This window comes from Phaethon aethereus (assembly GCF_964289735.1).
Source record: "Phaethon aethereus genome assembly, chromosome: 15".
In the NCBI taxonomy this organism is placed as follows: domain Eukaryota; kingdom Metazoa; phylum Chordata; class Aves; order Phaethontiformes; family Phaethontidae; genus Phaethon; species Phaethon aethereus.
In genome coordinates this window covers 12,419,414-12,435,764 of record NC_138591.1, presented here as the reverse complement: position 1 = coordinate 12,435,764, position 16,351 = coordinate 12,419,414, and the positions used below count along the sequence as shown (strand labels likewise).

General features: G+C 35.1%; 1 protein-coding gene across 1 annotated transcript in view; it reads left to right on the top strand.

Moving 5' to 3' along the window:
- The window catches only part of CLEC16A (C-type lectin domain containing 16A), a gene marked incomplete at both ends in the record, with an annotated part of 81,025 nt that overhangs the window by 37,545 nt on the left and 27,129 nt on the right, over positions 1–16,351 (top strand). Inside the window, 2 exons of the mRNA XM_082006537.1 lie at positions 800–928; positions 4,719–4,839. Of these exons, the coding sequence (XP_081862663.1) occupies positions 800–928; positions 4,719–4,839 (250 nt within the window). The remainder of the gene's footprint in view (positions 1–799; positions 929–4,718; positions 4,840–16,351) is intronic.

The window sequence follows — 16,351 nt, the reverse complement described above, 5'->3', positions numbered from 1 at the left end:
TGTGCAAGGCAGCAGTTCAAGACTGTACTGTGAAAATTCTGGACCTTGTTTCAGTCTGCTACTTCAGTGGTATCAGACCATTGCAAAGTGTCCAGGAATGATTCCAGTTAGAGTTTGCTATTTTGGAATGCCCATGTGACTGCATTTTTCTTCTGTGCAGAATATTGTTCAAGCTATGGGAAGGGCTTCTATACATTTTAGCCATTCCAGTGGTCTTTCTGGCAAAAAGAAGCTGATGTCTACAGTGCATGTGTATATAACAGAATTTTGATGAAATTGCCCAAAGGCACAGAAGGATAGATATTTCAGGCATCATTTATTCAAAAAATAAGCAACCATGTAAGGGAGAGACTCTCTTAGTGGCAAGGTGGGAGGGAATGGTGTAGTGTGAAAGCTGTTGCATTATTAGAGACTAGAGAGTTCTTTCTGGAGAGAAAAATATATGGGAAAACTTCTTCTTAGGATTGAAGTACATACAAGTTTGAGTCAAAACTTAAAATCAAACCTAGCACACTTTGGTTTTTAGTACTCTTGCAATAGCTTTTCTTCTGTAATCTTTCAGAGTTTTTTACTGTGTGTGTTTTTTTCAGTATGGAAACTTCAAGTGTGTTAGGGAATGATGAGCAAATATAAAATAGAGATTGCATGTAATGACCTTAAAATAAGATGGATGGTATAAAAAATTCTCAGAACTCTGAGTTCTTTCCTCTTAAAATATGCAACTATGAGTCGTATTTGAAAGTAAAGATGCAAATGCTTATTGTTCTGTATAGTAATCAATGTTAAAATATTTTTATAGATTAAACCCATGAATGTAGAGTACTTGATGATGGATGCCTCAATCTTGTTGCCTCCAACGGGAACACCACTGACTGGTATTGATTTTGTGAAAAGGTTGCCTTGTGGAGATGTGGAGAGAACACGAAGAGTGAGTAAGACTATTTTTCTTACATTCATTCATGACAATGATGCCAAAAGCTTTAAACAATTCTAGAAATACCAGTGTTTTTCCTTGAAAGCTGCTTGATGGGAAGCTTCATCCATAAAATCATAAAGACTTGATGAAGACAGATCTGTGTATAGAGTATATAATATTTACCTGTCCCAGTGGAGAAACTTTTTCTCTGTGATTTCTCGTGTGTAGTCAATTCAACATGTTTTTGCACTGGGGTTTTAATTTTTTTAGACTTTGGAGACATCTACATAAAAAGGCATTTTGATGATACTCATTAATGTATTGTCAGCTTCCTTTTGTGATCTTTCTTTTGTGATCTCAGTCTATCTGTCATTATATTCCTGTAGTAAGAATCTCCACTGGAAGGCTGGCTGGCTTCATATTGCTTGTGTTTCTAGACATAGCAAAAAATATAATTCTACTCAGGAGTGTTCATCTTGCTGAAGTAATTCATGATAGAGATCTTCAGAGTGAGGAGAAAAACAGAAAAATACATGTTTTTTATGACTGACACAATCTGTAGAGGAGATACTGACTTGAATAACAATATCATTATCTGCATTCTTGGGATAATCAGTTCTCGGCCCTTATCTAGCAGTGTCTTATAAGTCTTGCAGTGCCAGTAAGTCTTAAAGATATATTACTGCATGACATTATTATTTGAAAAGTGGTGTTCTTCGGGTAGCTTTGCATTTATGTAAGTGTATATGTAAGTATATTCAAGTACTCTTGAAGAAAAAACATATTTCTAGGAATCTTCAAAAAACATTTGTTTTCATTACTTATTATAAGCCACACAGCTTTTATCGCAAGTTAAGTTTGATAAAGTACAGTGAATTATCTTGAAAAGTATTGTTCTTAGAAAGCAAGAATGCTTCCTAGAATTCTCTCTGAGGCATTTAACAGGATGATACTTAGAAATGCACGTTAATGGAAACTGACTGCTCTATGGTTTTTCATGTGCTAAATAAGGAATAACTTAACTTCTGTTGGTGGAAATTCAAAATTCAATACAAATATTCCTGTAAATTCTTTGGGATGGAAGGATCTTTTTCATCAGCAAGAACTCCCAGAATGCTTTCTTGTTGGTCCTCCTTCCCCTGATCGCATTGCTCCACAAGTTTTAGAATTTCTTAGAATTCCTGTGCTACTTTCTCCCAACTAGGCTACCTCTCTTAGGTTGAATTGCTATAACAATATGCTGAACTTCAGGTCTTGTGTCATTGCTGCTGCCACTTTACCTGCTGGAGGTCCTTTTTGCTGACAGTTTCAAATGGGTAGTGATTCAATTCTGAGCATCCCATGGCATGTTTCTAAAAAGGTTCTCGAGTTTTATTTTACTAGCAAGTGAAGAAGTCCCATACTTTGATTATATCATGAGTTCTTAGTTCTTCTTGATCTCTTAGAGATCAGATCTTTTTAGGCTCTCACTTCTTTTGCTGTAGAAAGTCCCTCTAAGTGGCAGATCTTTTCCTCTTAAGTTTAGGAGGAACTCTCAGAAATGCGATAATCTCTTGAGTTATCAAAGGCACATCTCCAAAATCCAGACAGCCAACCCCTCTGACTTAAAATATTAAAATGACCAGAAGTTGTTAGGGTGTTTTCTGAAATCAGTTGCTGCTGCTTGATGAAGCCTTCTGCTCAGAATCTGATGCTGTTTTGAATTGTTGATAGTTCAGTTACTGCTTGTTGGTTGTATTACTTCCTTCTGATTTCTATAGTGCCTAAAGATGGCACTGCTTAGCAGTCACCTAGAATAATGTGAACTCATTTATTTGTTTATTTGGGAAGTAATGAACAGAGTCTTGAACTCTGCACCTTGGAGAAGGTTTTGAACTACCTGTGAGAACTCTATTTTGTGGGAGTGTAATACCATACTGGTAGGTTTCTCTGCAAATTGCTATTTCTTTACACATGGTATGGGTATATAAATGAAGGAATCAGCACGAAGTATACCTCATCATAATGCATAGTGCTCTAATGTAGACAGGAATTCATATTTGTTCCTACTTAATCAAGAAAATGGACTTCAACTGAAAAAATTGTAGGCCACTGAACTGCTCTGCTGTTTTATTGAGATCTAATAAAATGTTACAGGAAGTCACAAATCACATGCTTCTGGGTTTATATTGATATTACTAGCAAAATGAGGTCTATCAGTACTGCAGAAAGCATGGTGTAGTTCCCTTTTTTCATCTGATGTTAGTGATTTTTTTTCTTCTTTTCTTGCAAAGGCTAAAGTCCTAATTTTCTTCCCTACTCCTGCAGTAAGTGTGATTACATATTTGGAGATGAGTGGCATCAGTTTTATAGGGTATGTACATGAGGAAAAGTAATGCTCTGTGTAGGAGGGAAAGAGGATTGAGGGGAAAATAAGTGAAGGCAGGCTGAATGATGGCTGCCCTCTAAATAAAAATAAATAAATAAAATAAAATAAAAAGGGCAAAATCTGCAATACATTAGAATGCAGTCTGCCTAAATGGGAAAGATCATGCCTCGTTATAAAGTGACTCTGCTTTTATTCACAAGGTAGTGTTAATACCGTATTTTTGTTGGATACCCTTGACATTTTTTGCTCTGATAATTATATTGCTGTATTAGGCATACCAAATTCATCTGCTTTAGTGTCAATTCATTGAAGAGGCAGATACATGACTTCTCTCTCTTCATCCCTGTTTTGCCAGCAGTTTCTGAAGCACCACCAGTATGACAGCTGGCCAAGCACTCACATCTCTGGTTCACAGAAGCCGCAGTTCTGTTGATTTTAAAAATAGAGGGATGAAGCATTTTGCCTTGAAACAGTCGAGATTTGTTTTTCCTAATACTTCTGGCAAGCTGAGAGTTCCTGGGCACTGCAGCTGTTCCATGAGTTTGATGCTTTTACTGTAAGGCATTACAGTAAAATTACAGTTAATTTACAGTATGCCACAGAATTACTATGTAGAAAACTGTTTTAAAAAAACAAAACACTGGAAGTAATAAAAAATGATTTTTCATTTGCTGTACTGAAAATACAGTTCTTGTAGTGGAAGAGGATTATAAAATGTGACTAATAATTATGACTGGTCTTTGGCATTTTATCTGTTTTTTGCATACCATATGTCATTAATTTCTAAATAAAACCAAGAATATTAATTTCACAGAGCAGCTATTGAAAGTGCTTTGGGACTGGTGCAGCTTTCAGAATGCTTTGACCTGATGCAGACCACCTGAGAATATAGAACTTAGAGAATGCTGTATTGCATATGGTTAGCTTTGATGAACACAGCAAATTAAAACTCAAAAATCCCCACTGTTTTCTTTCTAATCTCTAGACATCTTAGCTAGACTCAGCCAGAAAAGTTATTACTGTTTTAACTTAAAAATATGAGAGTCTTTGACTGTTGGTTGTGTAGTTGTCTGTAGTGTACAGGTATTGTAAATACAATCACTCTTAAAATAATGATTAAAAAAAAAAAAAAATCCAAGATTTTTTTTTGCTTAACAGCTCCTGTAATCATTTCCTGTCAGTCACAAGCTGTGTAAGCATGCCAGTGGGATAAAAGCTCTGCTACTTCTACTTCACTGAAAATAAATAGCATCTTTAAATTTCCTCCATATCCTTTTTTAACTAACTTTGAAATTATATTCTACTTTTTCAATTTAAAAAGTAGACTTACCACATGACAACCAATTCGGGGGTTGTAAAAGTGAGTATACATTTGTTAAGATTTGTAGTACAGAGTGCAGCATTATTTTAATACTCTCTTTTTAATTTGTCAAGGCAATCAGAGTTTTCTTTATGCTCCGTTCGCTATCACTGCACTTGCGAGATGAGCCAGAAACTCAGTTACCACTCACAAGGGAGGAAGATCTGATAAAGACAGATGATGTTCTTGACTTGAGTAAGTAGTCCCTCAATTTCCCAAATAGTCTATGACATAGAAAAATTGCTGGCTTTTTTTTAAGTTAAAAGCCACAAATAGTTATATTGTTTGTGTAATTGACTACCAAGGATGACTTTGTCTTCTACTGGATTTGGAACACTTCTTGTGGTTTTTTGGCTTTTTCTTTTCCTTTTTTTTTTTTTTTTTTTTTTTTTTTTTTTTTTTTAAAGAGACTGTTAATAAATATTCCCGTGTCTAAGTATGAGCACATAAAGGATTGAGAATCCTGCATCCGGTTTCCCGGTATGTTAGTTTTCTAAATGAACTGATCCCAGTAGGATTTTCTTCTTTCTGCTTTCACCTATTCAAAATGCACGTTCATGAATTTGAAGAGGCTGGAGGTAATTACTCCAACATCTGCACCGTGCTTGTCTTTACCAGCCATGGGGTTTGGTCGTCATCATGTTGTTGTCCCCTGCCCTGGAGTTGTTGTTCTTCACATCTCTTCTGTCATTTTAAAGTTGGTATATGGGAGCTGTTACTCCCATAGTTGAACAGGATGCTGAGCTATTCCCAAGGGGAATCTGTCTGTAAATCAGACTGACCTTGGAGTATTATGGGGTCATCAGTCTGACCTTGTGATATTAAGTAGTACTTATTATGAAGTAAAGGCAAAGTACCTTCTTTCTGCACTATCATAGAATACTGCTGCACTCTCCATACTGAAGAAACAAAAAAGTTGGAAGGAATAGAATCATGAGGTATGCTATTTGTCTGCAAATTCAGTATACCTGTGTTCATTTAACATCAAAATACATGTCTCTAGATGACCTTATGTGTTACTAAACAGTACAACTTCTAGAGTAACTTTAGCCTAAATCATAACTGTCTCCAGTTCTGACATTGTTTAACTTAAAACATGACAAGTTACTGTTTGTTAACCTTACATAGTGAGAGACATTTGCTTTTTGTTTAAAGGTTTAGAGTATGTAGAGAAGTGTGCTTTTAGGCTAGAATTGAAAGTGCATGATAATATAGATACTACTAACTCTATTTCTTGTAATCAAGACCTAGAAGAATTTGACATATTGGTGTTAGCTGACAAGTAGTTAACTTTTGTTCGGCCAGTTGTCTTAAGAACTTGCAGGTACCATTTGTAGCTTTAAAGGGCATGTGATCACTAAAATAGAGTGGATGTATTTGCTAGGGTTTTAATTTTTGAAGGGGTTTTTTTAATACAAAAGAAGGAAAAAATGCTTGATGTTTCAGATGTTGATTTTTTTGATTCTGTCTTTAATTGTTTGTTGGTCTTAATTCCAACTGAAAAAAAAATTGCCCTAGTTGCCTTAGTACATGTTACGGGATTCTGTCCAGTATCTGAGAGACCTTTTTGTGCCTCAAGTCAATCAAGAATATTAATTATATGAGTGAAGGGAAAACACTGAAATCAAGTGAGCTAAGCAAAAGTTTTGTGATATCAGAGCTGCTGTGCAGTAGCTTAATGGATGAAATGCAGATTAAACCTTAAACAAATAATGTATTTTCAAAATTACTAAAAACTTATTACATTTAATTTTTAGAAAATGTCAGAGGACACTCCCTCTGGCATAAAGTCCAAGCCATGCAGCTTAGAGCAGTGAAAGGTTTTGAGAATAAATTCATTTATCTGTAAATGTGGAAAGAGTGCTGTCAGAGCAGTTAACTGAACTTGTAAATATGTACAAGGTCTAGGCTATGGACAGGCTTTTACTAAGTAAATGTAAGCATTAGGCTACAATAGTTGAGAAGATACCAAGATATTAGTCCAATGTTTGTATTTTTGGTAGCTACATGGCTGATAATGTGGAAGACGTCTGACAAGTCATTGCGATTTCCATGTGTTGAATTTCTGTATTATTTAAAAGATTTAAGAAAATGTACAGGGAAAAGATTTGTTAAAATGTGTTCTGCAACAGTTATATTCAGTCTTCTTCCTACTGGTATTGTTTTGGCTTGGTGAATTAAGTGGAATGACCTTAATGCAAACTCATCACTTCCGGGCTTTCCCAAAGAGAATGAAAAGTACAAGATGTTGGTTAATTACATTACCCAGTTATTATCAGGTAAAAAATTATGTCCACAATTTAGTTACTGTTGATTTGCTAAAGGATTAGTAATACAGTATTAACTCAGTTTCCTGTTTCAAATGAGTTAAGTATTTATTGTAATGTTGGCTCTTTTTCAAGGGTGAGATGAAATAATGAATCCATTTGTACTGGGAAAAAAATTTGTTTTTTCTTAAATAAACCAGAAATGTGATTATGAAGGAGTTCTTATTTTTTTTAAGAACATACTGAAAAAAAAAGTTAGATCTGATTGAAATACTGTTTCCAAATGTTATTTGTTCCTCCTCCCTGCTCCTCCCAAAAAAGAACACCTCTTGTCCTTACTTATCTGTTAGTCTAGAGAAATGCTGATCGCTCTCATTATAAAACTTAGTGGACTGCACCGCAGGTATTGTGTAACTCATTGCAGGTGGTGTTTTATTTATGACTTTTCATTTCAAAGGGCAGTTGCTTTCATACAGAATACAAGGTATCCTGTTCTTGGAACATGTGGTTTAGACCATAGGTTATTAATACTTCAGTCTGTTATGTATAATTGTTTGTCATTTTTACTACATGTCCATAATGCCAGATTAATTGCTAAGGTAGTGGTCTGTGCTTTTTATATTTAGTGATATCCAAGGTTGTTTCCTTCTTCCAGTGTGGGATGCTGGATATAAGTGGTTAAAGGAGTCTATATATAGAAAGAATGTAAGCCCAAGCTATTAGCCTGAAAAACATCTGCTTCAATTTGAATAAAGTGTTCTAAAATTTAAAGATGTAATGCCCACTATAAAAAGTTTCTTTTAAGAAGTTGTATTAAATTAAAAATTTACTGTTGATTTAGAATATCACCCTTTTAAGGTTTAAACTTATTTTCTGCTTTAAGGAATATTAATAATCCTTAACTGTACAGTTATTAACTTAAAATACAAATTTGTACTGACCAGTATGAACTAAGGCAACAATAGTACTGAACTGCCTGTCACATGGTACTTGTATGCATGTGCATGAAGATATTGTTGATGTGTATATACGTTCATAGGTGTGTGCACACGTACGGTATGAAGTAGAGAAGAAAAACAGGTTCCATTGCACTATCCATGGAACCTATGTACTGGGGGTCTATAGCCCCTTATATGAGAAGAAACCCTTATATAAGAATCTTTTTTTTCCTGTAATTTATATGATAACTCATATCTTAACTTTCAGAATACTTTATCCTTTCCACTACAGTAAGCATAAACTCAAGTTTAAAATAAAAAATGGAAGTTAAAAAAGCTTCTTTTTTTTTTTTTGAGATAAGATTAGAATTCTCCTTTGAGTCAGCATTCAGCTTTTTGAGAAGGTAAATGGCAGTATGTCAAAGAACAACATTGGGGTTGACTGAATACTTAGCTTTGATTCATTTAAAGGACTCAAGGTGCTTTTTCTTTGAGTAATTACATACCTGTGCTTTTTCTCTTTCTTAATGGAAGGCAGCAGAGGTGCCCACATGACTGCAGTATGTCCCAGGAGAGAACTGAAATAGTTTCATATTAATTAACATTTTATTTAATTTATTTTACTTTGTTCTATTCTAAAGTATTGCCTGATAGTCTTCCCAACACCTTTGCTTAGTTGTACTTTCCCAGTGTTCTTTTTTAGAAGAGCTCGTGGATTTCTAGATAGTGATTTCTAGCTTTTCATCTTAATCCGCTGATTATTCTACAATTAATATTTTATTGGTATCAAAATTATAATAGTAACAATGTGGAATTCTTAACTACGTTGTTTATTACCTGATGTGTTAGGAAAGCATTCATGAAGTCTCACAACTGCTGTATAAAAGCAGGAAGACATTTTCCAAAAATGTGGAGTAGTGCTTAGAAATGATCTTGTAGATAAGCATCTGCCAGGCTACACTCACTTTAATTTTTTTGTAATACAATTTGAATTAAGCATATTGCCATTTGCTGGTAGCTCTTTGATTACAAAACCAGGAACTCACTGAAAATAGCAATTACAATTTATTGACACACAATTTTGGACAACAGATGCATTCTTCTTTGGAGAAGAAGGCTAAATTTTCATTAGTGTAGACTTCAAGCAACTGAGTTTACCTTTACAGAAGAAACCTCTCTAAACTGCTGCTCCTGGACGGGGACAGGTCACTCAAAACTAGATAATCTGTTATGCATCCCTGCCACTCATTGTGTGTTACTGTAAAGTTTGAAAAGAGAATTTTTTTTCCCAAGACAGTCTATTTTAGAAATTTAGTGGTAACCTTGAGCTGTTTTTTTTTTTTTATTAAAATCTTTAGTTATGAACTCGGATCACTGCTTTTTTTTTTACCAACGAGGCGTTAACAACCAAAGCAATTTTCAGTACGACATAAATCAGAAGACAGAAGGATTGATAGAGGACCTGCAGAATGTCTGAATGCACAAAGATGTGTGTCTGTGTTTAACAGCTTCCCATCTGTCCACAGAATATATAGATTACATCAGAGTTAAACCCGAACCTTTTGCAGAGATGCTTTCACAGAAGGTTTTAGTCTTTATTTTGGGGACCATAATATGTAATTACAGCCATAGACTTTTCAAAGCATGCCTCTTTCTATATACTCCAGCATTTATTAATAAACACAAATTTTTCTACAGCTGGCAGAATTACAGAAGTTCAGTTAAACACATTGCTTACCCGACTATTGGTGAAAGCAGCCGGTATCTGTTCAAAGTTTTGAACAGAGTTCTAGCCTATTTCCAAAAACGGAAATAAACTGAAAAAGGCTGTGAAAGCCCTTCCTGTGGAGTTTTCTCATATCCTGTCTTTGAGTCAGAATCTGTCTTGAACAATCAGTGCCTGATGTGGAGTTTCATATGTTGGCTTCAAAAGACTTTCCTTTCCTGCTTAGCTATAAAAGCATAGACTTACTTCATCTTCAAATCAAGTTGACAGGTGTTCTGTCAGGGTGACCTGTTCCAAAGAAGTGGCACGAGTATCTGTGTCCACAAAATATGACCATGTTTCAAGTGTTTCCTTGGGAGGAGCTTTTCTAAAACTGCTATAATAATACTGTGTAGCAGATACACATATTTGGACTGATCCAAAGAGCAAATAGATGTTGTTTGGTTTTAACAAGTAGCTCGCTGGGTATCCATAATTGTGAGGTTGGTATTAGCTGTTGATTTTTTTCCTGTTTTGTTCTGTTTTGTTTTTTTTAACCTTCTCCTTAAGATGCTTACCTTTTTCCCCTCCATCGCTTCTTCCTGTCTACAACACTGCATACTCTTTGTTCAAAGTAATCAAATTTGGTTTATGATTTTTATTTCTATTGTTAATTTTAATATTTGTAAGGCTATTGGCAAATACTCTGCATTCATTGGGGCCGTTGAGTGAAGTTCCCCATTTACATGTGCGTCAGGTTATGTAGTTTGGTTGGTCACGCTTTCTAAACTGCTTATTATGGCTATTGTTACTTAAACTACATGAATTGAGATAGTATAGTGATGAAGTTCTAGTGTGTGTGGCAGTATAAAGACATAGTTTACAGTTAAAATCTTTTCATTGCCTGAGAGAGACAAGAGGATATCAGCATTTAAGCGTAAAGCATATGGAATACGCACCATTGCATAGGTGCTGTTGGTAGGAGACTTAGCAGTTTGTAAAATGTGACCCCAAAAATTGTAACTGTATGCCTTTTTTTAATTACCACTTTGGAGATTTATCACTTGGAGATATTTTTGATCTAACAAATGTTCCTTAATCTATATTATTATCATAATACTTTTTAATTTTTTCTGAACATTGAGATGCCTCCATGGGTTATGGTCATTCGTATACATATCAAGAAAGAGTAGAGGTTAACAAGATCCAGTAACTAGTGTATCTACTATTTTGATTTTGAAAAAAAACTGCAAAACTGACCTTATCAAAATGGCTTTTTTTTTTTCCTGAATGCAATGCTGATGTTTTATGGGAGCGTGATGAGAAAGTGTAAAGAGGCGTTTTAATATTTTGATGCGTGTTAATTGTAAACCTTTAAGTGTAGTTGCAAGGTTGTCAGCACTCTATATGACTTTACGTTTAGTAATGAGTCAGGTATTCTACAGAAGGTTCATTCTGTATTGCTGGGTATGCTGCCACCAGAATGATATATACTGTTACTTTTCAGTATTTTTTTTTACTGTAAATAGTTTTTAAGCACTCATGTGATAACTGCCTGCCTTAGACTGCGTGTGGGTTTGTAGGTGTCTGATGTAGGTGGCTTCTTTTATTCAGGGGCACACTGTTTGTGTGAAGTTCACTGGCAGCTTGAATTAACCACCTCAGTGCTTGGTTTCAGGCTGCTGGGTCTGTTAGTGAGAATGTTTTAAGTGCAATGGCCAAGAGGTAAATGATGATACATTTAAACCATTATTTCTTTGCTAAAACTAAAAAAAGTAACATTATAAGTAACATCTGTCTACCAAATATACAGGCTTTATAAAGGCTATCATAGTCAACATTTTTTTTAATAAGATTTAAGGAAAATTTATCATAGAGTAGTTGAGGTTGTAAGGAACCTCAGGAGATCATGTAGTCTAACTCCCCTGCTCAAAACAGGGTCAGCTAGAGCAAGTTGCCCAGGGCCCTCACCAGTCAGGTTTTGCATATCGTCAGGGATGGAGATTTTGCAGCATGACTGGGCAACATGTTTCAGTGTTCGATCACACTTACAATAAAAAAAGGTTTGTGGAGTTTTGTTGGTGGTCTTCCCCCCAATTCTTTCATGGAATTTCCTGTATTTCAGTTTGTGCTTAGTGCTTCTCGTCTTGTTATTGGATACACAGGCTTCATCTTCTTTACTCCTCCCAAACAGATATTCCAGATGTTGATAAGAGGTTTTATCGTAGGGCATATAAATTTTTCTTCTATTAAATATCTTCCAAGGAATATAACCTACCTCTTGAGTCCTTATCCAGTTACTTTGCAGGTCTGTTCAGTGAACATAAACAGTACCCTATGGTCAGGAAAATGAAATTCAGTTCAGTTTATTTGCCTAAGTAGCATTTAATTTGAACATAAACTGCCTAGGCAAATGAAAGCTTCCTTCTATAGTTTAGTAGAAATTTCACTGTGGGTAAATAATACTAAAATTTTTAGCTTTTCATTCTTATGACTATTTAAAAAACCCCCTTAATTTCAAAACTATGTTAAGTATGCTAAAAGAGATTTTTTGTTTAGTTTTCTTTCCAAAGTACTGATGTTTGGGGTTTGTCTATCTCATTCCTAAACATGTTGACATATTTGAGGAAAAGAGAGTAAACCAGAATGCGGTGCAAGTGTATGACCAGAGACACGTCCTCTAATTTCAACTAAATGTACTTCTTGGGAAGACCTAGGTAGATGCTTGATTTGTTGCATTCTTGATGCAAATGCTTCTGCATAGTCTTTCAGCTGCCTAGTCTACGAAGGGTAAAGCTGTATAACAGACTGATCTCCATCCCCCTGATTTCCTGAATAATGGCACTTCTGTGAGTGAAATACCAGGGTTTTCCAAGTTTAACAGATGCTTTGGAGGTCTTAGAGTGTACAGTTGCTAAGCTTTCTTCAGAGGTGAATGAGTGGCATTTCCTTTTCACTTTAAAAGTGAGGTATTGGCTTAAAGAGATTATTTCAGAGCAAGACGAGCATACATTTCCTGATTAAAAATTTAATTGTTCCCAGGCTATTGTGCTGTTATGACGACCGGCATGTAAAACAAGGTCTTTGTCATTCCTCATGCTTCTGCAGATACTTCCTCTCAGAAAAGCTTTCTTGCCAGAAGTTTTTCTGATTTTTTTTCTCTGGATTGGCATATTCAGGAATTCATTACAGATCCTGTCCAGTTGAGAGATTTGGCAAGTGTGATTTCTCTTGCACACAGCCTTTCCCTCTGGTGTCAGAGTATAATAACAGCAAAATAACATAATCAGTCTAGTGCTTCTCCAGTTCAGTGTTGTGAACCTTCAGGCACTGAAGTTTGTTTATATATGGCTTAATAAACAACACAGTTCAATTTTTTTTCTCTCTGTAGTGTCACAGCTAGATGCTTTCAGTAAGAAGGTGTTTAATGGCAAAGCAAACATCAGTGAATTGGATTTATTGATTTGAAAACTGATCTGTCTGAACTTTATGCCAATGTTAGAATCCAGATACCCATTACAAGCTGAAAATGAAGCTTTTATCGGTTCTCACTTGCTGCAGAATCATGTGGTTTTTAGATGAATTGAAATGGCAGCTTATTTTCCTGCATACATCTAATATTTTTATAATGCATTTGAGACCAAAATATCTTTTTAAAGGCATCTATTTAAATGCTTTTTATACGTGCATACACACACGCAAGAATGACATGTACACTGATGTTAAAAAAAAAAAAAAAGCGGTTTGAGCAAAAATAGCTAGTCATTTTAGGTTTACGCTTTGCAGAAAAGAATATAATATCTGGTTTTGTTTTCCGGCATCACTGTAGGTGCTAGTAAACACTAGTCTTGAACATTTTCCAGATGGTCATGAAACACTGAGATGAGTGTGAAGATTTCATGATACTGACAACTAAATTTTTTCACTAGACTACATATTAAGTTGGTTGAGTACTAGTACACAGGATACAATAAAATGACTTATGTTCAGTATGCTTGAAACTTGATAAGCATCTGAGAGGAAATCACATCTTTAATAAGAAATTGCAACAGATACCCCTTTTAAATGCCAACATCTACTTGTACATGAATAACATCCGGAGGCAAGATTTTTTTCTGGACTTTGTGGCCTAACTCATCTGTAGCGTGTATGGTGTCTTAATTGGATTGTTTTTGTGTTTGCTAATAGGTAATTATTTGATGTTTTACATGTGATAGTGATCTTTTATCTGTTAGATTTATGAGTACTGGTTTGAAATATTTTTACAATATGCCTGCCTGGTAGGAGCAAATGCTAGATTTGTATTTAACAAATTGGTATCTGTTTAAAAGAAGTATAATCAAGGTATTTAAATAATTTTTTTAAATATATTGTCAGAAGTACAGCATGACAATCTTGAGACAATTCAAGAAAACGATGGTGCAATTCAGAGTCCCTCTGACTGGTAATCAGTAATCTTGTGTTTACAGGAAAATAAGTTCTAGGAACAAGTGTGCCTGGGCTTGGTTGCAGTACCCTGTGTGTGATGAGCATTTATAATAAGTTGTCTCTTATTTTTAGCTATTTAGAGGTGTACAGAAATAAATTTTCATATTCAGAGGAAAAAAATTACCAAGAACAGTAATGGGGAAAAGTTGTGTTCTCAAAATTCTATGACTGCTACTAGAGTAAATGTTATTTTTGTAAATGTATTTGTTAGCTACTTTCTTCCACTTTTTGAGTATGCTCAAATCCAGTCTAACTATTGGGGTTTTTTTCCCCCCACACTTACAGTGACGGTTGTACATACTTTGTCAACAATAGTTTTTAAAGTGATTTTTAAAAGACAGGTGGTGCAGTAACTATCTGCAGCCTAATGCTTATCTTGGACTGCCAGATATGCATGCAAAGTGCTAAAAGTTTTCTGTAAGAGCTTTTAAATGTCTGCAGAGGATTTCTAGAATTGTGATGTCTGTAAATTATAAAATCATTAAAGATCAAGCCCTGAGGCAGGTCAGGTACATAGACCATCTCCTAAAGTAGCTGTTATATTTGTAAAGACTTCATATAACACAATCTTTCCAGGCAAATAGTTGCCTGTGTTTGTGCAATATTTTTACCTAATTTAAATTTTTTTTGCTGCAAGCAGCCAAAGTCTTTGAACTCTCCTTCCTAGGCTGTATTTCCTAAAAGTTGTATTTTTCTTGGAGAAGGTCCAGAGAAATCTTGGATCCATGTCTTGGAGGTGTAGTGTCCAAACTGGTTACAAGCTTAATTTTCCATGAGGAAAAACTAAGCACTGCTGTTGATCTCCAAAATGACACTACACTTTTTGGCAGCAGTGTTGCATCAGTGAGCCATTCAGTCTGTGGTTCTCTTTAATCCCCAGATCAGATTTCGATAGTACTGAAGTTTACTGGGCTTGAAATTCTTTCATCTAAATGTGGTTGGGTATCTGTAAGTGTTTTATAGCATAGCTGTTAAGTATGCTCAGATCAGTTCACGGGAAATGTGCTTAACCACTTCTGTTTTTGTCATAAAGGATGACTGTAGCTTATAACTCTTCAGCAGCTGTGAACTAGAAACAGTCATGTAAATGGGGTACATTCAGTTGTATAAACTCAAAAGATTCTTGTAACAGTTGCCTAAAAATGAGTAATTTTCCTTTCTGTTCTTTGATAAACTTTTACCGTAATGCTTTACTTAAGTTTTTGTCAGATCTAAAATGAAAGCTTTCTGCTCTGGGAAACAACTTCAGCCCTTTGAGTTCTTTACCTTAAGTACTGCATTTTTGTAGTCAGGCAGTTGAATTTGTACAGCAGTAATTCAAAGTATTCTAATCTGCTTGCTGTTGTACTAAAAACTGTATAAATACTGGACAAAACCAAGTATTTGAGATACTTTACAACTCTATTTGGTGTTGTGACCTATATGTTGAGAATCTCACAATAGATTATTCACAAAATTCAGCAACCTCACATGATGTATTTGCAGGGGTCCAATCCAGTTACTTCAGGTCTTGAGAAGAGTAGGGCTGTTCCAGGAATTCGTACCGACTTGTTGGTTGGACTATGTTGTCCATATGTTGATGGACTATTGGATTAAAGAACAAAAGAGGCAATAAATACAGGGTCCCAAGTTAAGCAGCCAGACATGTTTCAGAGTCTTGTTTTGAACTAGGCTCATTAACACTGATTACACTTTATGCTTGTTATTGGAACTGCGTCAAAAAAGGTATCAGTTAAGAGTTTATGCGATATAGAGGATAGGCCATATAGTAAACTCATCCTTGTTTAAGCATACCAACTGTTTAAGAATTAATTCCTTCTCAGTTAATAGGTGAGGGGATTTTCTTCTTTTATTCTTTTTCTATGGCACGTAAAAAAACATTGCATATATCCCGTGCATTATGTACAACTTCCCTGAAGCTAGTACTGTTTGAACAAAAGTGTATTCCTAGAAAAATGTTAGTTCTTGATTACAAACTTTGTCCTGTGAAGGAACAGGCTACCAACTGTGTTAATTTAATCAGTCAACTATTTTCACCATGGACTTGGTGCTGCCATTTGTAGCTTTTGTCTATTAGATTTGGCCCTGTATTAGATTTCTTATCTGTTTGTACTATTTATATATGGATTAAAATCTTCCTGCCTTCCAGGTATTCTTTAAACTAAGTTAGTCAAATTATTAAGCTTTTTGCTTGCTAAAAAAAAAAAAGGTATTTCTAATTTTCATGTCAGTTTTTGTTGTGGTCTTTCAAGTTTCTTTCAGCCTGCGTCTTTAAAACTCTGCATACTTCAGCTGGCACAGTGTTACAG